The sequence below is a fragment of the Juglans regia genome, chromosome 12 (assembly GCF_001411555.2).
Source record: "Juglans regia cultivar Chandler chromosome 12, Walnut 2.0, whole genome shotgun sequence".
NCBI classification, from domain to species: domain Eukaryota; kingdom Viridiplantae; phylum Streptophyta; class Magnoliopsida; order Fagales; family Juglandaceae; genus Juglans; species Juglans regia.
Genome location: NC_049912.1, coordinates 29,181,953 through 29,205,026, shown reverse-complemented (window position 1 = coordinate 29,205,026; position 23,074 = coordinate 29,181,953). Strand labels below are relative to the sequence as shown.

At 34.3% G+C, this 23,074-nt stretch overlaps 3 protein-coding genes across 13 annotated transcripts; 2 read left to right on the top strand and 1 right to left on the bottom strand.

Annotated features, from left to right (window-relative positions):
- The first annotated feature begins 6,187 nt into the window (after positions 1-6,187).
- Positions 6,188-11,338, top strand: LOC109008967 (adenosine kinase 2-like). Its single transcript, XM_018989282.2, has 12 exons — positions 6,188-6,391; positions 7,468-7,521; positions 7,924-7,970; positions 8,121-8,152; positions 8,250-8,351; positions 8,436-8,503; positions 9,749-9,825; positions 9,916-10,013; positions 10,092-10,162; positions 10,236-10,302; positions 10,396-10,579; positions 10,916-11,338. Exons 1-12 carry the CDS (start codon positions 6,309-6,311, stop codon positions 11,056-11,058), a joined length of 1,026 nt encoding a protein of 341 aa, XP_018844827.1. The 5' UTR covers positions 6,188-6,308; the 3' UTR covers positions 11,059-11,338.
- Positions 11,339-12,899: 1,561 nt separating this feature from the next.
- LOC109008966 (ATPase GET3B-like) lies at positions 12,900-18,195 on the bottom strand. 6 transcript variants are annotated; one of them, XM_018989279.2, is made up of 12 exons: positions 17,835-18,195; positions 16,208-16,419; positions 16,040-16,102; positions 15,793-15,903; positions 15,221-15,295; positions 15,060-15,128; positions 14,924-14,989; positions 14,339-14,413; positions 14,157-14,255; positions 13,838-13,972; positions 13,326-13,480; positions 12,900-13,209 (listed from the first exon to the last, which is right to left on the bottom strand). In XM_018989279.2, the coding sequence occupies exons 1-11, from the start codon at positions 18,022-18,024 to the stop codon at positions 13,343-13,345; spliced, it is 1,233 nt and encodes a 410-aa protein (XP_018844824.2). In that variant the 5' UTR covers positions 18,025-18,195; the 3' UTR covers positions 12,900-13,209; positions 13,326-13,342. The 6 variants fall into 6 exon arrangements, with proteins under 6 accessions (XP_018844824.2, XP_035539125.1, XP_035539124.1 ...); XM_035683232.1 differs by having other exon boundaries at positions 12,900-13,241; positions 16,040-16,129; positions 17,835-18,177; XM_035683231.1 differs by having other exon boundaries at positions 16,040-16,129; positions 17,835-18,177.
- Positions 18,196-19,122: 927 nt separating this feature from the next.
- On the top strand, positions 19,123-22,321 carry LOC109008965 (serine/threonine-protein kinase PCRK1-like). Of its 6 annotated transcripts, none has more exons than XM_035683130.1 (6): positions 19,123-19,463; positions 19,643-19,776; positions 20,124-20,544; positions 20,894-21,154; positions 21,299-21,421; positions 21,548-22,321. In XM_035683130.1, exons 3-6 carry the CDS (start codon positions 20,164-20,166, stop codon positions 22,073-22,075), a joined length of 1,293 nt encoding a protein of 430 aa, XP_035539023.1. In that variant the 5' UTR covers positions 19,123-19,463; positions 19,643-19,776; positions 20,124-20,163; the 3' UTR covers positions 22,076-22,321. The 6 variants fall into 6 exon arrangements, with proteins under 6 accessions (XP_035539023.1, XP_018844820.1, XP_035539022.1 ...); XM_018989275.2 differs by having other exon boundaries at positions 19,619-19,776; XM_035683129.1 differs by adding an exon at positions 19,899-19,969 and having other exon boundaries at positions 19,123-19,776.
- The last annotated feature ends 753 nt before the right edge of the window (positions 22,322-23,074 follow it).

Genomic DNA, 23,074 nt, shown 5'->3' with positions numbered 1-23,074 from the left:
GTGCACCTCTACGTGCGGGTAATAGAATGAACACAGCCGCTTTGGGCCAGCCTAGATGTAGTTGGAGGAAAAATAGCCCACCAGTAAAATGTGACACGTCAGCTCCTGGAGATGATTTACAGTAAAAGAAAAACATATAATTATTTCCATTCCCTTTCACCTTCCAGTATTACCGAAGCTTATTTTTGTTCTAAGAACTCAAAAGTCATTATAAAATCACTTCTTCGAGATCCCTCTGAGAAGAAAATCAACTATTTTTTGTTGTCGTCGCCACCACCAATAGTTTGATTTTTGCATATAGTTTATCTCTTTTGTAGAGTCTTCTTCCAAACCAAAAGATGCATATAAGAACTTTATAAACCAACACATAGTTCTGAACTTTGTTTCTCTTGTAGCCACCCCCTAATTTTTGCACAATATCAACACATTATTGTTTCTCTCTTTTGCACTGGATGTAGAGTCTCGATTTTTATTCCCCCCCCCCTCGCCCCCCCCAAATTTCATCTTGTTTCACCCCTTCCTGTTACTTATCAAAATAATAATGTGTTAGAAATTGTAAATATAAATTGAGGACACTAACTGTTTGTAAAAATGTCAGACATAATTTTTTGAAGAGTATTAATTTGGTCTAATAAATAAATTGAAAGGAATAGAAAAGCATAGCTATCGTTTACTCTATAATTAAATATTCTATGAATTCTCCGTAACTTTCTCATTACAATGTCAAGGGTATTTATACACATATTTTGTACAATATTTCAAGAATCAATTCAGTTACATTAACTTGAGACAAAAAACAGACTATACAATCCCTACAGTGCCTTTGCAATAGCTATTGTTGATGTATCAAGGTCTTCTATATTAATATGCCCCCTCGAGTCCAAAGATGTGTCAGCAACATTGAGACTCGTCTTCAACTTAGAAAATCTGTAAACTACAAAAGGTTTGGTAAATATGTCAACTAGTTGCTCTATGGAGCTAATGAAGGAGATGTTTTAGTGTTTTTGCAGCAATGCGGTCTCTAACAAAATGGAAATCAATATCTATGTGTTTTGTCTTTGAGTGATAGACAGGATTGACAGCTAAGTAAGTGGCTCTAATGTTGTCATACCATAATATTGGAGCTTGACTAAGTGGTAAACCAAGCTCATAAATAAAAGTCTGGAGCCATATGAGTTCAGCAGCTGCTGAGGCTACAGATTTGTACTCAGCTTCAGTAATTGACCTTGCAACTGTGTTTTGCTTCTTAGAGCTCCAAGAAATGAGATGTTTACCCAAGAAAGTACAAAAATCACCTATAGATTTTCTATCATCAGGACATCTAGCTCAATCCGCATCTGAATAAGCTTGTAATTTAAAGAAAGATTGAGAGGAGAAAAACATACCCTGGTTGATTGTTGCTTTCAAGTAACGCAGTATGCATTTTATTGCAACCCAATGTGGCACTTTTGGTGTATGCATAAATTGACACACCTTATTGATCGCATAAGATATATCAGGTCTGGTGAGAGACAAGTATTGTAACCCTCCAATAATACTTCTAAACAGAGTAACATTATCAAAACTAAGTGAGCCGAATTTTGACAATTTAAGGTTTACTGCCATGGGTGAGGTAACGGGCTTTGCATATAACATTTTACTCAAAACTATTTGCAAACTATTCGCAAACTTCGAAATGTGGCCATAGCTTTTATATCGTCAACTTCAAATACACCAACCTCCTTATGACACATGGTAAATAATGCCTCTCATTTATAATCACCGAAAGTCCCACGTGTTTGGAAGATTGAAACAATCGCATGATCAAAATTAATTAATACAAATCTAGAGCCTTTTGAAAACATTCAAAAATAAGAGTGGGGCTATTATGCCGCCCCACTCTTACCGCTGGCCGGATAATCATTTTTTATTTTTTATTTTATTTATTTTATATTTTTTTAATACATGTAAATAATTTTAAAAAATAAAAAAATATCAATATATTTAAAATCATTTTTTTAATTATTAAATAATAAAAAAAATTATGTAAGTGGTCAACTAGAACGGTAAGAATGGAATGAAAGTCTATCTTTACTCAAAAAATAAAGACTCGTTTGGCACGTTGAATAGAGTTTTGCCTTGACAGCCTCGCTTAGTTACTTTTAATTTTATAGCATATTTCCGTAACATTTACCACGTTGAATAAAATGTATAAAAAATTGAATAGCTCTAAACACCCATTTAGGCAGGTTTGTTTTCAGGAACAATACTTAAAATTTTGTAAAATTTTTAATTAATTTTATCTCATTACTATAATTTTATTAAAAGTAATGATACACCTACAACATATTTTACAACATATTATATAACAATGTGTTAAATGAGGAGCATTATTGTAAAAATATCTTATTTTTATAAGATAATTTATAATAATATCTTCTATTTAACACATTGTTATACAATATATTATAAAATGTGTTGTAAGTAAATCATTTTCCATAAACGAGATTTTAAAGTAGGGAAAGCGGTCATTATTGTTGATGGGAATCGTGGCAATATCAACATTTACCAACCCACCAAACTCTGCGTGTGTGGTCCCCGAGGCTCCACTGTCTCCATCGGGAGCAGAAAAAATTGAATAGTTGCACAAGTAGTTGGTGACACAGTTTCTTCACCTCAAACTGCTGCCCATAGCATCTGCTTTGAATAAAGAGAATATCTCAAACAAAATATGAATAATAATAAAATATAATAAATAATAACTATTAATAATAAAATAATTTTAAAATATATAAAAACAGTTGTATTTATAAACAAATAAATTTTAAAGGTTTTATAAATTTCAAGTATGAAAAACATACCAAGCTCCCCTATTTTTCCGGCCCTCTACATGATTGGTTACACTAGATTGGGATTTTACAGGAATTGATTGGGATTTTACAGGAATTGACGAGAATTGACTGTCAAAACTGATAAAGAACTAATCGGCTAGCTGTAGTAAATACAAAAAATCGACGTGGAACTGGTTTTATATTGAGTAAAACGACATCATTTCACTTAAGTGATTTAAACGGCATCGTTTTAGACACAAGATTTTGAAAAAAGATATATAAAACGGCATAATTTAGTTTAATACACCAAATGACGCCATTTTGGATTAGGAATGAAGCCCTAACCCCCCAAGCCCCTTTCCCCTAAGCGTGCCGTTCTCCCTTTCTTTTAGATTCTCTCTCTCTCTGTGTCTCTCTCATGTCATCGATCCATTTAATATTTGTTGATGAGATTCTTCTTCCGATGTGGCACCTCTCTCCCTTTATCCATTTGTGTTGTTTCAAACTTTCAAACTTTTGGCTCTCTCTCAAATTCTTTCATCTTCTATTCATTTGAAGTTTATTGATAGGATTCTTAGAATAATTTTATTGTGAGATTTGTTGATAGGATTCTTTTAATTTTTATTGTTTTTGTAATGATTTTGTTGTGAAAATGTTTGATGGGTTTCTAAAGTGTAAACCAACGAGATCACCGATGAACCAATGGTAACCGGCTGAAACTACGCCCGCCAATTTTATCCCTTTCATCAGTCGATTTCGGTTGATATCACCTCCTGAAAAAAAAATTAGTACGGTTTTGGTGAGGGTCGGTTTTCAACCCTAGACTAGACCATACCAAGCTTCACTTTATTTTTCAGCAAAATTTATCAAATTTTTTTCTGTACTTAAAATTTAGAGTGGCGCTATTCCGATTTAAGGTTTGGTACTGAATGTGTATCGAACAGTGATTTTTTTTTTCTTCAAATATTTTTTAAATCACTTTAAACATTTAGAATAAAATAAAATTTACAAACTTATTAAAAAAATACTTCTTTAACTATTAAGTAAAATAAACTAAAAAATTAAAAAAATTGATATAAAATATGTGTACAAAAATTCGGTAGTTCTATCAATTCTCTAAAATTTAATACGACAGAGATGGAAATATAAATTCAATTTTACGGTATTTATTGATATTCATTTAAATCCCTTGGACAGTAATTTGCTGTTATTACCGAAACTGATTTGATTGGAAGGACAAAGTTAAGACAAAATTAGTCTTGCTTTAGAAAAAAAAAAGGGCCAGGTACAATAAACCACTAATACAGTGACCCATCATCTGATTTTAATAAAGCTTAATAAATTATAAACTTTTCGAGATGATCTGCGTTCTGTAAAGACAAAATAACTAGTAAATAAAATATGTATTGAGATATGGGTCTCTTGGTTATTAAGACCTCGTTTATTTTCGTATAAGAGATGAGATACGTTGAAATTAAAATTAAAAATTAAATAAAATATTATTAAAATATATATTTTTATATTATTTTTATTTTAAAATTTAAAAAAAATTAAATTTTTTATTTTATTTTATATAAAATTTTAAAAAATTATAATAATTATATGAGATGAATTGAGAAATTTATTAAAAGCAAACGAGGCCACTATTTACCTCAGTACTACCATCACAAGTTTATTTTAGGTGAAAATTACTAATTAATTTAATATTACTTATTGTTAAATAATCATTCTATTTCATTAATTTATTTACAAAAAATACTGTTATTCATTATAAGTTTGTTATTTTAAATCATATTAATTGATGCATTAATTTTTAAATAATTAACTTGTAAAGTTATTTAAAATATGTTACATCAATTACAGTGTATAAAAATACTGTTCATTTATTTTTAAACTCTTAACAAAAGTCTAAAGATATGAAAAATCAATCTTTGGACTATCCCTCTCGAATTCTTTATTTCATATATCTATTAAAATCACACTAAATCTGTCTTTTAATTAGTAGACACGTTAGACTAAAATAAATGATGGAATTAGCAAAGATATACTCTCAATCAGTTTAATTAGTCTATAAATATAACTAATCCTCTGCTACTTTCCTAATCCCTACGCTGAAGAAGGCTTGTGTTATTTACCTATTAATAAGTTCAATGAAAGATCTCTCAAGTCCATCGCCCACTTTATGAATTATCTTATATATTTTATTTATTTATTTATTTGCTGAAGTTACATTTTCTATTATTTTTTTTCAATTATTATATATGAAGGTTATTAATTAATATCTTGTCACTACATTGACATAGGAGTGAAGAAGTGAATGAGAACATGGTATGTAATAATTTTATTGTTTTATATATATATATATTTATTTTCATATGGCAAAAGTGATAGATTCGAGTTTCGATATTAATTTCACTTGAAAAATAATCAAACGTTGAAGAAAACTTTATTAAATGATGCAGGTTTACGCGGAGATTTCCGTAATTTAATATAATACGTCTAATTTATTTTATTAAAAAAGTTATAAAATTTAATAAATACTCTAAGGCGATTTATAGACACGAGATGAGATAAAGAATTTTCAAAATTCTCTAAACTTATCATAATTTCAATTTCAAACATCACTTAAATACAAAATATATTTCAATTTTAAATCTTCAATGTTTTAATCTAATAATTACTTAATTATTATCTAAATATAAAAACCAATACAACTTTTATAAATTTAAAAATAAAACATAAAAATCAATCCAACTTTTACAAACTTTAAAATAAAAATATTTTTTAAATAATTTTTAATTTTATAATATTTTATCCAACTTTCTCTTTTTCATTTTCAAAATTTAATAAAATATTTTATCTCAAATAATTTCACAACTATTTACAAAATTTTAATATATTTTGAGTGTCTAAAGAAGGCCAATTACTTAAGTTTATAAATCACTTAAGTTTATAAATTTTTTAATAATGAAATTTTTCAAAGGCCAATTATTTTTTAAAAAAATAATTCTATTTAAATATCTTTATATCACACCCCATTTATATAGATAATGACATAATTTATAAGAAGAATTATATTAAAATTTAAATCTTTATTATGTTGATTGAATGATATGTGGTATAAACCATTTTAGTTGTCTGCTAGACTTGGGCAGAGAAGTTATCTGGATAATCTGTAAATAATAATAAAAATGATAAATAAAAATAAAATATTAAATAATATTGTATATAGTAATTAAATATAAGTAAAAAATAATAATAATAAAATATGAAGTAATAGCGGAGTGATTACCAAACACAGCCTTAATACTTGCTGCAACGTTCAGAGCGGGGGTGGGACCGTGGGGTTGGTGACAAGGTTGGTGATAATAGAGCCATCTCACCCTACGAATTCCTCAAGTAAGGTTACTATAAATACCTACTCAAAACCTAACTCAGCTCCCCTCTCTCTCTCTCGCTCTCACGCTCGCTCTCTGAAAACAATCAAAGTCTGGTTCGATGGCGCACGAGGGAATTCTACTGGGAATGGGAAATCCCCTTCTTGACATTTCAGCTGTCGTGGACGAGAGTTTCCTGGAAAAGTAAGTCCCATCTCTCTCAATTCTACCAAATCTAGTTCTCAACACTCCGTTTGGTTTCCCGTAATATGTAGGAAAAGCGAAACGCATATTTCACAACACAGAATATAAAAATATAACGTGAAATGTGAGATCCTAAGAAATGACACGTTTGTTTTAATCGAAGAAAGAGCGATTTGTATGATGCCCCCGGTTTCTTACTGATCTCATTAAAAAAGCGGTTCTTATGGTACTCTGGTCGTATATTATGTGATTCTCGTCCTAGAATGTTGAATGATACTTGCCTGAATAGGGCAGAACGGCTTAGATCTGATTGCTTTGATTCTGGATTTGGTTATAGTGACATCTGTTTCTTTGTTTCCTCTATGTTCAATGCGGTTTTGCCACGTTTGTGTGCTGAGAAAGATGGACAAAAACAATGAAATCATGGTAGTTCATTCCGGCGCTGTGATTCTCGTCCCCAAGCGTTCTTTGATATTGGCTTGAATAGGGCAGAACGGTGTAGATCTGATTGCTTTAATTATGGATTTGGTTGTAGTGGCATCTCTGTTGGTTTTTTCCCTAATATCCAATGCCGTCTCCCCACGTTTGTATGCTTAAAAAAACGAAGGAAAAACAAATAAATCATGGTATTTCATATCTCCATTTCATTTGTTTCCCGAAAATGAGAAAGCAAATAAAACATAATACGTATCAGAATTTTTTCTTCATTTATTTTCATTCCCGGAATTCGGAAACCAAGTTTGAGTTCAAACTGTTTCCCTATAATAAAGTTACCAAGCAAGGATCTGTATTGACGGAAAGTGCATTTCAAAACAATTCAAGATATTGCTCCGTATTTTGCAGGTCACTTTAGTTGAAGATTGCTTTTATGCTTGCATTTGTTTAGAGTTTAAAAATATCTACAAGAACACACACTCCCTGATATTATTTGAAGCTGCAAGAATTATGCAGTTGATATTTTGTGTTGGCATGCTTACTTTACATTTTTGTTTCTTCAATATTTTGCTCATTTATGATAGTATATTGTAGTTGTATTTTGGTATTTGTAACTAATTGGTTATTTGTTTTTTTAACAGGTATGACATCAAGTTGAACAATGCTATTCTTGCTGAGGACAAGCACTTGTCCATGTAAGTTTCTTTTGTATTCTGTTTCATTCATTGATACACACACACAAACAAGTGTGTATATACATGAAAATAAAAATGTATATGCGCTTGTGCATGCGTGTCTGTTTCTAGGTTCTTCTTTATTTTATTTTATTCATTTTATAAACACTACAATTTCCTCTGCCCTGAATGGCCCCCAATATATTCATACTAACCTTTTTTTTACCTCCCAAAAAATAATATGATAGGCTATGGATTTGTCCAATATGGGGAATGATATTTTGTTTCCTGTATTATGTGCAACATTGTCTAACATTCTTTGTGATGTCACATCCAACTGTAGGATGATTATCTGTTACTGCCTTTGCTAACAGTTGAAATGCCACATAAACTGAACCAATTTTTTTTCGTAAATATTTGAAGGTACGAAGAAATGGCTTCCAAGTATAATGTGGAGTATATTGCCGGGGGTAATTTGATTAATTTATGATTTGAATCTCTGATGGTGTCATCTTTGATATTGCTGAATGAAATTACCATATAATGATCCCTTTATCTATCTTTTTTTTCACGATTGGTTCTCTAATGAGTAATGAGCTTTACATATTGTGCCACCTTAGGTGCTACACAAAATTCAATCAGAGTTGCCCAGGTCTGTCTCCATTCTATAAGATAGGATATTTTACTTTTTTAACTAAATTTTATTATATGAAACTTCTTGCTTTTCCCCCTTTTTCTGTGTCTTCCAGTGGATGCTTCAAATTCCTGGTGCAACCAGTTACATCGGTTCCATTGGAAAGGACAAGTTCGGAGAGCAGATGAAAAGTAACTCAAAACTAGCTGGTGTTAATGTGAGTTCTCTACATCTTTGACCTCCCCCTCTCTCTGCTGGATTTTCACATTCTTGTCTCAAGGAGGCCGATTAATGTAATCAGGTAAATTATTATGAGGATGAATCAACACCAACAGGAACATGTGCTGTTTGTGTAGTCGGTGGTGAGAGGTCAGTTCTAAGTCCTGCCCACTCTTAATTCCTTTCATGCTTGATTTTGCAGGATGCTCTAATTTTCCACTTGTTTACTTTTATGCATCTTTAATTCCCTGTTCCATTTTTGCATATAAGTTGGTTCTTCTGCTCGTCAACCAATTGTACAATGATCTTTTAGGAACCATTAGCCACAGTAACAATGGACATTTGCATATTGTCTGTTTGCTTGGTTTTGGTTGTTTGTGCTGGATGCCTTGTCATGGAATCTAACAATCTTTCAAGAACCTTGTTTATAATTTTTTTTTATAAGTTAGAACCTTGTTTATAATTTTCGTTTCCCATTGAAACTTGAAATATATATTTAGCCTATGGTAAAAAATTCTTCTCAGGCTCAAGTGGTAAGAGCCTTGGTCTTGGTCGTATGCTCCTTGTAGAGGTCTAACCCTTGGGTGCAAATAATTTCTTGGGGCTAGTAGACTCGGGGAATTTCCTCTTGAATCACCCGAGGTGCACTTCCGGAAAACTCTCTGCCGAGGGCATGTGCACCCACGGGATTAGTTGGGGCTTTATTCTAGACACCTGGTGCGGATAAAAAAAAAAAATTCTTCTCAGTGATGATTGTATAGTTGTTTTTCAGCATGATTGTATTCCTTTCATTCTTCTGTTTCATTTGTAAATGACATGGATCTTTTGAATATGTTATATTATTAATATCCAGATATAGTAATGTAATTGACTGGTTATTCAAGTCCAAGCAGATGCTTCTCTGCTGCCAGATAATTCCTAAAACTTTTTAGGGATCATGCTCATCTTTTTGTAGTCGGTCTTCAGTTATCATTATGTCAGTGCTTGGCATGTCACTGCAATTCCTTGTGGGGCGGCAGCTGTTCTGGAAGAGTTTGTTAGGTCATGTTTCCGGGAGAGCCTATTGTGGTGTTTCTGCTTGCATTAATCAAATACTAGATAATTTATTGTCCTCCAAATAATCTACAATCTGCATGCAGGGCTATCCTCATTGATATTTTTGTCATCTTCTAGCCTATATGATTGGGCCATGTCCTGCATTTTCGTTCCAAACTCATGAATACCATCAAGCTTAAATTGGCTGTAGTATGTTGTAATACAGGCACCAGCTTTTCATCTGTTTGATTTCTGCTCATTTTGTTGTAGGTTGAATTTTACTGGATTGAATGTATTGTGATGCAGGTCTATTAATATTAATAAATTTTTTACGTATAAAAAAAATGTCTTGTGATCCAGGTCACTTATTGCTAACTTGTCAGCCGCAAATTGTTACAAATCTGACCACTTGAAGCAACCAGAAATTTGGTCACTTGGTACTTCTTCCCTGCTATCTCCTTCCTTCACCTCTTTGCATAGTGTCTAGCCATCTCAAACTCACCTTTTATAATCCCTCATTTGAACAGTGGAGAAAGCAAAATACATCTATATTGCTGGCTTTTTCCTTACCGTGTCCCCTGAGTCCATTCAACTAGTTGGCAAACATGCAACTGCCACCAACAAGGTACCGCTAATGTATTTAGATTTTTATTTTCTAAGTATTATTTTGCAGTTGCTCCAGTTAACCTCTTAATGTTTGCAGGTGTTCCTGATGAACCTTTCAGCCCCATTCATCTGTGAGTTTTTCAAGGATGTGCAACTGCAAGCTTTGCCGTGAGTTTCACACTGCCCTTTCCCCCATTCATGATGTTGTTATGGTTGAGACTGACATGCTTTTTGGGTACAGTTATGTAGATTATGTTTTTGGAAACGAGACAGAAGCAAGAACCTTCTCAAAGGTTCATGGCTGGGAGGTAATCATCATTGGGTGTTTGGCTGCAAAGCTGTGAACTTTTCTTATATTATCCCCCAACAAGTTACCTCATTCTTGTATTTTTTATAATCAGACTGATAATGTCGAGGAGATTGCTATAAAGATTTCCCAGTTACAAAAGGCATCAGGAACACACAAGAGGATTACTGTTATCACTCAAGGTGCTGATCCTGTTGTAGTTGCTGAGGATGGGAAGGTGAAATTATTTCCTGTGATCAGGCTACCCAAGGAGAAGCTGGTTGATACCAATGGAGCAGGTATTCGCTCTATTTGAGCTTGGTTGTTTAATCTGACAAATTGGTGATTTTTGTCCATAGAAATTCTTAATAGATGATGTTAGTTGGCATCATGCTCTTCTGCCTTATTATTTTCTTTTTTGTGAAACTCTGAAGGTGGAACTTTGAGAAGACCATAAAATAAAAAATAAAAAAAAATTAGTACTGTAGGTTTGAGTTCTTTAATTACATAGATATTATAATTTAAATTTCTGAATGTGGTAAGGGATACTGGTCTGGGACTCATATGGGGGGAAAACCTGTTGAGTTTTTAACATCTTCATGGCTTTACATACATAATTTCTCTTTCTGTGGCAGGGGATGCATTTGTTGGGGGATTTTTGTCGCAGCTGGTACTGGAGAAGCCAATTGAAGAATGTGTTAGAGCTGGTTGCTATGCAGCGAATGTTATAATCCAAAGGTCAGGCTGCACTTATCCGGAAAAGCCTGATTTCAGCTAATAAGCTCATTTATAGCAGCAGCATGCGGCACCTTATCCTTTGCATTTTGCGGTTGAGTCAAATTTCTTAAGTAATTAATTACACTTCCAAAGGTTATTATGACAGGATGCATTTATAGCCTCCTGAAGTAGTCTGGTTTTGTTTTAAACGTTAAATTTGTTTGTGGTTATTATTCACAATTAAGTACCGAGTTATTTGTGGGATTTTTCCATCACGCTACTAAATTCTGCTGAGTTTGATACTTTTCTATATAAATCTGGCCCTGTTCCGCTACTTTGCACTTATGCTGTTCTTTGGTCCTTAATACATACATACTGGGGTCAATTTCGTCGGGATATTTTACCCAGAAATTTAGGTTTGATGTTTGGAATTCTGCCCTTTTTCTTTTTTATACTAAAGGAGGATGGAAGCTGCAAATTAAATCTTGCAAAGTTAGCAGTTATGTTATGTGCTCGTCAGCGGAAGGTTCGATGTCACCAATATTCCCAAAATAATAATAAAAATAATAGGACCACAAGTACTTGATTAATGGGCAAGCTCTCCTCAGGCAAAGAGTATTATTCCCTATATCATGACACCTTTATTTAGAAAACACTCGAAACATCCATCCCTTGTCTCCACCACATGAATCCGTATTTTGCTCCAAACCATTTCTATTTTTGGCCATGGGTATTAACCGAATACTCTTCATATAGAACCCAAAAAATACTACAAATTTATTTCTACCCCTCTCCCATTCTATTTTTCTTTTGAGCGAAAAAAAGAAAGAAAGGAAGATAACAGGTAAGGTAAGATGGCCACAAAGAAAACCCTGGCCGTGCTCCTCATCTCGATGCTGGTTGTAATGGCGTGTGTAAGTGTGAGTGATGCGCTATCGGAATGCGCCAAGGAGTGCATGCCTGTATGCATGAGGGAAAAAGGCGCAACCCTTGATGCATGTGGAAAAGCCTGTGAAGATTATTGCAAACAAGTTTCAGGAACTGGTGGGGGCTTTGGTTGGCGTAGTGTAAAAACTCTTTAACCAAATTATTTCTCGCCCAACTAACAGCATGTTCTGCTGAAGCCTTGATTAATAAGAGACGTATGTCAAGAATCCTTTAGAATCCCCGCATGTAAATCAGTTTTACATTATCTAATAAATAAAATCTAAGGAATGTTGGCATGTCAAATTCTTATATTTCATCTGTTAAACATAGAAAAAATTAATCAGAACTTGATTATCATCATCATTATTGTTATTATTTTCTGGTAGCTTTATTGCGATGTACATATGTTTTTTTTTTTTTTTAAATAACAAAAAAAGTGACTATACCCCCATTGTGATGTACAAATGTTGTTTAGAAGATTGCTATATAATATACTTTTATTTCATTCCAATCTTGCTGTGATTATATGGGATTAAGCACAATCTGGGACGAAAATGTTGGATAACATCTTATTTTTGTCGAGAAAGGAAACACAATTATCTTTTAATTTGTTGTTGCTTATTAATGGGTAAGAAACAAGCTCTGCAAATTCGTTAACATGTTCCTTGATCCCCATTTCAAGTATTCCATGTTTTAGAGAGAGAAACCTAACATTCAAAAATCTGTCGTGATCTCCAATTAAGCACAAAATAACAAAAACTCCAAAGAGTTGGAAGGGACGTCAAATAGCGTTGGTAGAGAGAGCGCCAAACACGTTACCAACATGGTATAATGGGCAAGGAAGGTCCCCCCGACGGCTATGTCTGGTGGGAATTTTCACCGTATATTCAATTTCCGGCATGTTCGAGATTAATAATGCATTTCGTATAACAGATTTTAGTCCCCTTTATAGTAAGTAAATAAATCAGTTTGGTGTGTGTACGAGTTTTGAGGAGGATATGTGCAAGCATTACCAACCTCAAAAGATTTTGATTAAAATTAAAAAAACAGAGACGTGTATATCAAAGGCTATAAGAAAATAAAAATTTAACAAAGATTTGGGGCCCAAGAAGAATTGTGGGACCCACCCAAAACTATACTCGGGGCAGCGAAGCACCTATTTTCAAGCATCTCAAAATTTGGGGCATTACACTGAGCTTAGATACTTGACCCATGAACTTACCAAGTGACCGTGCTTGGCATTGCAGCTGGCCATAACTATCCCCCCAGTGGTTCAGTTTCCCTGCTGGGGGAAGAAGCATCCCAAGTTTCAGTTCACTGAAATGTGGTTCTCCCCAATCGAAAAGGATAAGTTGGTTCTCAGATATGAAAAGCTACCAAAAAGATCAGAGAAAAGGTTACCTAAATTATTTATATGGTCACTTCCAAATAATATCTCCCAAAAATCTGAGAGCTGGAACACCTCTAATCTCCATATCAACCAGAGGTGCCTGGATCAAAGTCAAGTGGGAGAGTTCTGGATCACCTTGAATTATATCAAGAGCACGCATCTGATCCTGAAATATTTGAAAAGGAACATCTATAATTTTTCTTTCCATTCCCACCTCGACTAATGCTAGATATAGTCTTAAAGTGTACAAGCCTCGCGCGCACACTTTGAAAAAAAGTAGGGTCTACCATTAAAAAAATAAATTTTTAATGTGGATTCCAGATTTACCCATTTTTTTCAAAGGGAGTGAAGGAGCTTGCACACCTAGGCCTGCAAATATTGTAATACTAATAACAAATGTTCACAGTTTGGACAGTTCTCACATTAAACAGGTTACCACACACATTATATAACAGTTACGCTCAGCTCATCCTGAACTGAAAGAATATAAGCGCAACCAATGGGACAGGGTACTGATGACTACCTTTCTTTTCATAGCACAGAATTTGCAGTCTGAGGTAGACGGAGGAAGAATCTGATTAACAATAAGCCTCTTTACAGGAACATTCTCCTTCTTCAAAGAGGCATGCAACCTAGATGACTCACTAACCGCCATCACCTATGGAAAAAAAATTAGAATAAAATAGACAGCCAACCAGCTATCAGCCTATCCTACAATTATGTAAACCAACATTACTTGAGTTTCGCTTGAGCAAAACTCAAACCAAATGGAAGTACAAATACAAAACGAAGCAAATATTCCATTTAGATGACATAACAAACTAGCATGAAAGTAATTTTACCGTGGGGATTGTTACGATGACAAACTCAGTTGAATCTGTGTCACGAAAAAGCTCCCGCACTTTTATCATCCTCTCCCGCAGATGCTCTAATTTGTCAGCCTGTATTTTAAAGTCAAATTAGAATATTTTGTAATATCTATCAAAAGAGAGAATAACACCAATTCCTAGTAAATCAGGCTTACTGCATCCTGCTGGGTTTCTTCTTGCCCAAAAACAGATTTGATGGCTGAGGTGGCTGATGCTATTTTCTGTTTAAGCTGCCAAAGCCAGTGTGAATAATTAAAAAAAAAAACAGTTAAAATGGGAAACACCTATACAAACACTGTGTAGTTCGTTTTAATTTAAAGTGATGCAAGAACATTATTGTTTAAAGTGTGGCCTGCCTACCAGTAAAAAAATGCATGTGGAAATAATACATAGCAATCGCTTTGTTTAAAAATATCTTATCAAAAGCTATAAGATCTGAAGACAAGTCGTTTAGTCGCTTTGCGTTCGCAGCAAGAGCCAGAAACCATCCTTGGTCAAGTGATACAGTTGAATTATCGAAATTTTTAAGACAGGTCAAAATTGCCACAAAAGAATACTGGAATTATGTACCAAAACATTGTGGACATCATTTGTTCTGCTAGAAGCCTAAGACACAGCAAGTTTACATTCCTTGCCCATTGTGATAATTCTGACTTTTATAGTCATGTCATGTATTAAATTTTCCATGGAAAAAAAAAAAAATTCTGTTTATTTTCCTTACACTTCATTCACGTTCCTACCTTCAATATCTTGCCTATAGATGCATCCAGGAAGTCTGGCAAGGACAAAAGTCGCAAAGTGTGACCCTGAGAAAGATATCAAGTTCAATGGATAATCTAAAAAAGTAAGTGACAAAGAATATAGCTATGTGCTCACCGTGGGTGCAGTATCAAATACTATACGAGTAAACATGCGATATTCTTGTGATTCCAGAAATTGCATCACCTGGCAGATTTGTAGTTAGCAAGTAAGCAAGGAACCAAAAAGATGTAATGAGCAAACAGCCAAGCAAAATAAGAATAGCATATAATACGCACCTTGGATATTGCAATAGCTTCATCCAAACCAGGAGGTGGTGTGTCTAGTAGCTCTCCTAGTTTTAACTCTCCTAACTTCATCAGTTAAAAAATACCTCAATCAAAGAGACTAAGGCTGGGTTAACACAGAAATAAATACACTCAGATTTACAAACTTTCCGCTTTCTTTATTTTTCTCTTTCCTTTTCCTTATATATATATATATATATATATTCATCTTAAGGATGGATACATCCAAAACTGATTGAAAGAAATTTATGAAGGAAAAAATTACTTTTCCAACTTCCTCATGGCTCTAGACCCAATCTCTTTTTGCACCATAAGTGAACATGTATATTTGTGTGCATGTGCATGCAACAGACCACTTGGTCAGTTAACCAAATAGAGAGAAATAAAACCAAGGAACAACCACTAAATTCAATTCTGGTTAAATGAAATTCTCATGTTATTTCTAGCTGTGATAAAGGCTCAACTATAGAGAACATCCATGGTGTATTGTTTTACTAGTTCTATCAGGGGAAGATAACTACTGATGTAAGTTAAAATCTCAAGAACTCTAGATAGAGCTTCACCTGTTCTGCAAGCATTCCAAGGCCCATACTATCCATGAAATCTTTTACCCCAGTTCCACCATTTCTCTGAGCTGCACTACGGAACTCTTCCCTAGCATTTTCAGGGTTTATCTGTAATTAAACCTATTAATTTAACTAAGTACACGTGACAACAAAACCATCAGCACAAATACTAGCAAAAGTCAGTTTTATAATAAACAAGGGGGGTGAGAGAGGGAAGATACACATACAGGAAGCTTCAGTATACCTCAAGAGCAAACAATGGGGCATCGGGACCTTCAACTGGTACCAATGTTCCACCAGCCAAGTCCTGGGTAAAATAATAGATGCATGCTAACTAAATGCAATTAGTTCAGTGATTACTTGGCTAGCAGATACTTAAATGCATAACAAGAAAAAAAAAAATCTTTTCAACCTGCGCAAAGGAATCACTCAAGGAATGTGCAGGATCAGTGGAAACCACAAGAGTGGGGTGCCCACTGTTAGCAAATTTTACTGCAAGTGAGGCAGCACAACTTGTCTTCCCTACACCTCCCTTGCCACCTAGCATGTAATACTTTCTCTCAGTCCCAGAAACCATGTCATCGAAGACAGCAACACCTTCTGCAGGAGTAGCCACCGATCTCACTGCCAAAAAGTGGTACACAGTAAACATTCATATCTGACACTCATATCCTCAGAAGTCGCACTAATTTTTTTGGTAAGTACTAAATAAGAGTAATTTCGAGTCTTCATACATAAGCTTGTTCATCTCGTATTTGTCGACCATTTGTCGGCATCCCCACGCCTTTTTATCAACATGTAACGACACATCAGAAGTTGCATAAATAACACCAAATTATTTTATCTTCAGATCATTATTTTTCCAAACGGCTAAGTCTCGGAAGATGAAGCAAAACTCCATCACATCTATAGCACCCTAAATAAAAATGGCATTAACATTCAGCAAGGAAAGGGAAATTTTCATTTGCTTCATTTTGTCCTTGTACAGAGGCCAAAAGTATACTTTCTTTCAGTTTTTACAGAACCATGAACTTAAATCATGGCTTAACAAATTAAAATTGGGTAATAGGCCAGTGATTAATCTAGGTAAAATAGGCAACAGCTTTCATCTTGGTTTAAGAGAAAAAGAAGAGGGGATTAAATCAAGTTTTATGTTTCTCTTATTATATCTTTCAAAATAATAATTGGGCTCCTTGAGTCCTTTCAATGAAAATTGTACCAAAAAATATTCAATTTTACTTTACTTTTCCTTTTCCCATATTTTTAATAACAGACTGAACGAACCCAAACCTGTAGAAAAAAATTGACATCCGACTCGCATTCCATAATAACGCTGTTTTAGAATAATGCATAGACCAGTGTGGTGGCACCCCAAAAAAAAGACCTCAAAGAATCTAAAAACAAAAAGAAATTCCAGTGTTGGCCCATTGGGGCTAACATATATTACGTTCTGATTGATTTCTTTCACCTAAAGCCAACGAAGCCTTACTGTTTGTGTTCCAACATTTTCTTATGCCTCGCTGAATAAAAACATCTAGAATACTTTATTTTCACCCCTTCACCTCAATAATTATCTTCGGGTATCACTCTTCAAGATCCAAGATTCAACACATGGGTGTAAACAATCATTTAGGACCACACACTCACACCTCCCGGTGAAAAGCCAGCTATTTAACCACTTCCGTATAGAAAAAATTTCGAAGGTGTTGTGCACGGGACCGGAGTTTACTGGGTGGATCCGAGCGCTGCCTTGGAGAGGTTCCGACATAAAAAAAAATTTAAAAAAAAGAAAAAATTCTATTATCCTGTATTTCAGTCTTTGTTTTTCTATCACCATTAGCTCCGGCATTCTTTTTTCTGTCTCCCATGAGCTTAGTGAATCTTAATCCCAGAAAAACTCACATGTGACTAAAATCCAGCGAAAGTTCAGTCTTGGTATTAATTTGCGTACATACATATCATTCTACAGAGATGAAAATGAAAATAAAACAAGCCCACGAAATAAGACATAATTAGAAAGTAGCATTGAAAAAGATTACCCTTTAGTGATTTTGCGAGAGGTTTTCTCGAGGCGGAAAGTGCGACGTCGCTGAAACTTCTGGTAATGGAGAGTGGCTCGGGGCGGGTCTTGGGTGAGCAAGAGAACCAACCCAGAGATGCGATGGAAATTCTGGCGGCGAAGCTGTGAAGAGGAGGTGACAAAGCGGAGGCAACACAACGACTCGCCATAGATTCTGCTACAAAACAAATCCTTCTTTTCACTTTGGGATTTGATAAATATAGGCTATAGCTGGGTGGGAGTGTACTAGTATGAACTATGAACTAAGCGAAGCTCTAAATAACTACAATTCTTTCTTTCTAACTATGAAGACCCGGCCAGTACGCCCGTTACCAAATCCTTCCTCAAGAAATGATATTTACGACCATAAGATAAAAGAAAATATATTTATAATCGTAAATTATATATAAATAAAATTTAAAATTTATATAAAAAAATTTAATTTTTTAATAATAAATATTATTATTTTTTAAATAATTACGTGATATTTATAAACTTTATAATTATATATAAAATTATTTTAAAATATAAAAACGTCGTGTATTTTATAAAATAAATAATTTTTAATAATAATTTTTTTTAAAATAAACGTCCACGCTTACATAATCGTTACTGTATGTAGATTATTCATACTAAACAGCACAACAAATGCTGTCGTTCTAGTCAAACAATTCAATGAACGTCACTGTGGATAGTTTTCTTGTACATCGGACGACAGTCGTTTAATTCATATCACAAGCTCCGAGACCTTCCACGTGCAAACAACACTTGTCATGGACCCATGTGGCAGAGTCCGTTGACAAGTGTCATCTTCACAAAGCGGCATGAAGCGCTGAAAGTTCAGCCGTCACCAACCTGCATTGAATCTAAAGTGAAATGACAAAAACAACCTTTACAATTTTTCTACGAACTTCTAACAAAATAATATTTAATTTAATTTTAAAATATTTGATGTGTTTAAAATTTTAAAAAATATTATTTTATTAATAAGTTGTAAATAAGTTGCCCTGAATCTAAACTTGAGTTCATCCTTGTGAAAAAAATAATATTTGATAAGGTCCTATTTTAAGAATAAGGTTAGGATTTTAGAGCTCGCATAATTTTTTTTATAAAAAGGTAAAGTTAATTATGAAAAAATTGGTTTTTGTACAAATGAAGCACACACGGACACATGTTTCTATGGTTCTTAAATGAAGGTAAAGATAAAGAGACGCACCTTTTAAGAAGCCCGGGGTGGGGCTTAGACTGACTACGGACGGTATATACTATATAGAGATCAGTCGCTTCTGTAAGCATCCTTGACGCCATGGTGAAATACTGAGCAAGTTCGCATATCAAGAGACGCAACATACAGTGCGTAATTAGCACTGGCTTTGTGAGTGTAGAGGAAATTACATCCTCGTTCTTCTCTAAAACATAGATTTTCGAGTTGTTATCGTCTTTTTTTATTAGTTTAGGTTGTCATCAACTACCGAGTACCAACTACCGACTACATTTCACAAATCATCCATGAAGAATTCTTAAAATATTTGAAATACTTTAGACTTGGAAGATAGACTCGTCTCCGTGACATACCTCCTCGGTGCCTTTCTCCAGAAGAAAGCGATCGGTCTTCTCTTCTCCCTCGGTTTTCGCTTTGACTAAATCTGTTTCACACACCTCTACTTTCCGAGTCCACGCCCTCTCACTTTCTTCTTTTTCTTTTTTGCTGTTTACTAATTCTTTTTATCTAATGGGCCTTTTGGTTGGTGAGCTAAATTTCAGCGGCGTAGTATTTACTTCCCGCAGGTCGTGGAGTGCTCGTTATGCCCTTGGATAAACTCATACTACGTTCTTGGTTTCTCTTGAAAGCTCTTAAATTTAAGTTTTGTGAATGTTACAGAAGTTCTTCTTCATTTCTATCGATTGGACTTATATGAGAGGTAAGTCGTCTTCTTCTGCTCATCATATCAAGTGTATCTTTTATCTTTTCTGTGTTTAAGCATGCTAAGTTTCCGAAATTGACTTTTGATATTATTGATTTTCCCGGATTATGAGTATTCAGGCGAGTCACAATGGAAATGGAATTCTAGGTTTTCAAAAACTTGATTGTCCCCAAAGACTTCCTTCTTACCTGTACGGGTTCTAGCACCTTTATCTTGCTTTGGAATATAGCAAGGGGATTAAGCATAATTGATCAATTTTGGAACATGGGTTCCGGAAAAACAATGCTGAAAGAAAGTACTAGAGTATAGGAATGAAGTTGAAGTTGTTTTCCACCATGACACAGGTGTTGGATTTGCAGTGAAGCAATTGGTTTTGAGGGGGCTATGAAGTGTTTTCTTTTCTCCAACAAAGGGAAACATGATGAACCAACGACTACAAAGTCCATTTCCATTAGGTCCACTTCCACATCCATTTTGGCCGACCAGGATAAGGGGAGATCTGGTTCCGAATTCAATTCTCAGAATGTCTCAGAATTGAGCACAGCATCCTCAGTCAAGACATTTGCAATCATGTCTCAAAGACAACGTAGTCTTAGAGAATTCACATTCTCGGAGTTGAAGACAGCCACAAAGAATTTCAGCCGCTCCGTCATGCTTGGAGAGGGTGGGTTTGGTGGTGTATATAGGGGTGTGATCAGGAGCACAGAGGATCCTCATAAAAAGATCGATGTTGCCGTTAAACAACTAAGTAGAAGAGGATTGCAGGCAAGTTTTCTTCTTCCTGCTCTTCTTCCGTATTGAGTTAAAAATATGCTTCTACTGCACCTGATTTTGCAATAATCCTTAGTATGATGTTCTATGCTGGAAATTTTGAAAATTTTCAGACATATTTGTATGTTTGTCATGTTAATGGAATAAACTTTTAATACAAACATATCAGCACCGAAGGCAATACAGATCTGCTTCTGTCATATATTGTCTCACTTGTTGGTGAAGTTTAAAATGAAAAACTTCAGGGATTTTTCTTTTTTTAAACTAATGTTTTCGTATTCCATGTCTGTGTTTGTAGCATTTCAAAATATCTACTGTTTTTAAGATGTATCTTGTTTGACAGGGCCATAAAGAGTGGGTGAATGAAGTAAACGTTTTAGGGGTTGTCCAACATCCAAACCTTGTTAAATTATTGGGTTACTGTGCTGAGGATGATGAAAGAGGGATCCAGAGGCTGCTGGTATACGAATACATGCCCAACAGAAGTGTACAGGATCATTTATCGAACCGATTTCAGTCACCTCTTTCATGGGCCACAAGAATGAGAATAGCCCAAGATGCTGCTCGTGGTTTAACATACCTCCATGAAGGAATGGATTTTCAGGTCGCCTGCATTCTTTTGAGTCGAAAATGAGATTTGCTGAACTATAGTAAAAGCTATTTCTTTTTCACTTTTAAGATGAGCTATTATTCATTAATAGCTCGTCTTTATTTTTTGCTCTTTTGTAAAATTTTGTTATGGGTGCAGATTATCTTTAGAGATTTTAAGTCTTCAAACATACTTTTGGATGAAGATTGGAATGCAAAGTTGTCAGATTTCGGATTGGCCAGGCTGGGCCCTTCAGATGGATTAAGTCATGTCTCAACTGCGGTATGTCTAAACTATTAATGCATGTTTTATTCTTGTTGTTGCAGAGACCATTATGGACTCATGCACTCTCTGTATGAAGGCTAGTTCATAGAAACAGAGGAACCAATTTTCCAAAACTTTGGTTAGGTTGTAGGAACAATTGGATATGCGGCTCCTGAATACATTCAAACCGGACATCTTACATCAAAAATTGATGTCTGGGGTTATGGTGTTTTCCTCTATGAACTCATTACCGGCAGGCGCCCTTTTGACGGAAACCGCCCCAAGAATGAGCGGAAAATGTTGGATTGGGTGAAGTCACACCTCTCTAATATAAGAAAGTTTGAGTTGATTTTGGACCCAAGACTCCAAGGAAAATACTCCCTCAAGTGCGCTCAAAAGTTGGCTACCGTAGCCAACCGGTGCTTGGTTGGGCAACCTAAATCACGCCCCAAAATGAGTGAAATCCTGAAGATGGTTAGTGGAATTATGGAGACAACAGATATTGGAAGCCCCCAACTCCCCATCAAGAGCTTGGCTGCAGAAGATGATGATTTACTTGAATCCAAAAGACAACGTTTGAAGAGGTGGTTTTTGGATCCGCTGATCAGAGGAAAAGGTATTTTGAGGCGTGGTACATCGAGGCCCAAGGTTGTCAAGACAATGGGGGGATGAAAATGAGGACCTGAGAAATACTCTTCTTCTTCTTGTTGTGGGGGAGTGGGGCTGGCCCACCCAGCTCCTTCCCCTCCTAGGGAGGTAGGCTGGATATCAAAGCCTTTTTTTCTTGTGTTAGAATGTGAAAATTACTCAGTTCTCTCTTTACTGTGCAGCACGTGTAAATCCCATCAACATAGATGAGTGGATGTATGTTGGAAATTCTTAACTCGGCATGTATGGCAACCGAGAAAGTTCTTTTTTTTTTTTTTGTTAAAAAAATAATGTGTTAAAAATACAAGTTTTTATTTTCACTTAAAACATCTTTAATCATTTGTTAGATTTCAGTGAAAGACTTATCAAAAAAAAGATTTCAGTGAAAAATAAAAAACATAAATACCAAAACAATTTTTTACAAAAAAATGTTGCTACTCATCATCCTATATATTATACACCACACTTAGAGCTCATTTGGATAATGAGATGAAATTATATGGTTTTAGATAAGTTAAATAAAATATTGTTAGAATATTATTTTTTAATATTATTATTGTTTTGAAAATTGAAAAAATTAAATTATTTATTATATTTTGTGTGATACTTTTGAAAAGTTGTAATGATGAGATGAGATAAATTGAGATTATTTTCTATCCAAATAAGCCCATAATTTTTTTTTTTATTCCTGCTAAACTAATTGAATTTTTTTACTCATCATCCATACATTACATACTTATTGAGAAAAAAAATAAGAAGATAAAAAATTATATATAATGTGTGGTGTAGGGATGATAAATAAAATTTTTCCTTACAAAAACTCCAAAAAATAATCTTTTAAATTGATATTCAAATAATTTTTTTAGATTTACTTATCAGCTTTTCATTGACTCCAATAAGAATCATATCTTAACAATTTTATGCATACAGCTCTCAAATATTTTACTAAAGTCAATAAAAAAAATACATTTCAAAACTTTTCTAATGCATTCTTTATAGATTTTCTATGTTCAAAAGAGCTTG

Bases quoted from the DNA above. Each gene is read 5' to 3' on its own strand.
- LOC109008967 (XM_018989282.2), top strand. From the start codon at position 6,309: ATGGCGCACGAGGGAATTCTACTGGGAATGGGAAATCCCCTTCTTGAC. The intron at 8,352-8,435 runs GTGAGTTCTCTA...TAATGTAATCAG, and splicing joins CAAAACTAGCTGGTGTTAAT to GTAAATTATTATGAGGATGA. The intron at 10,580-10,915 runs GTATTCGCTCTA...TTTCTGTGGCAG, and splicing joins GGTTGATACCAATGGAGCAG to GGGATGCATTTGTTGGGGGA.
- LOC109008966 (XM_035683230.1), bottom strand. From the start codon at position 18,024: ATGGCGAGTCGTTGTGTTGCCTCCGCTTTGTCACCTCCTCTTCACAGC. The intron at 16,130-16,207 runs GTTGAAAAGATT...AATTGCATTTAG, and splicing joins TGAGTGATTCCTTTGCGCAG to TTAGCATGCATCTATTATTT. The intron at 15,296-15,792 runs GTGAAGCTCTAT...TAACTGATGAAG, and splicing joins TTGGAATGCTTGCAGAACAG to TTAGGAGAGTTAAAACTAGG.
- LOC109008965 (XM_035683130.1), top strand. From the start codon at position 20,164: ATGAAGTGTTTTCTTTTCTCCAACAAAGGGAAACATGATGAACCAACG. The intron at 20,545-20,893 runs GCAAGTTTTCTT...CTTGTTTGACAG, and splicing joins TAAGTAGAAGAGGATTGCAG to GGCCATAAAGAGTGGGTGAA. The intron at 21,155-21,298 runs GTCGCCTGCATT...TTATGGGTGCAG, and splicing joins ATGAAGGAATGGATTTTCAG to ATTATCTTTAGAGATTTTAA.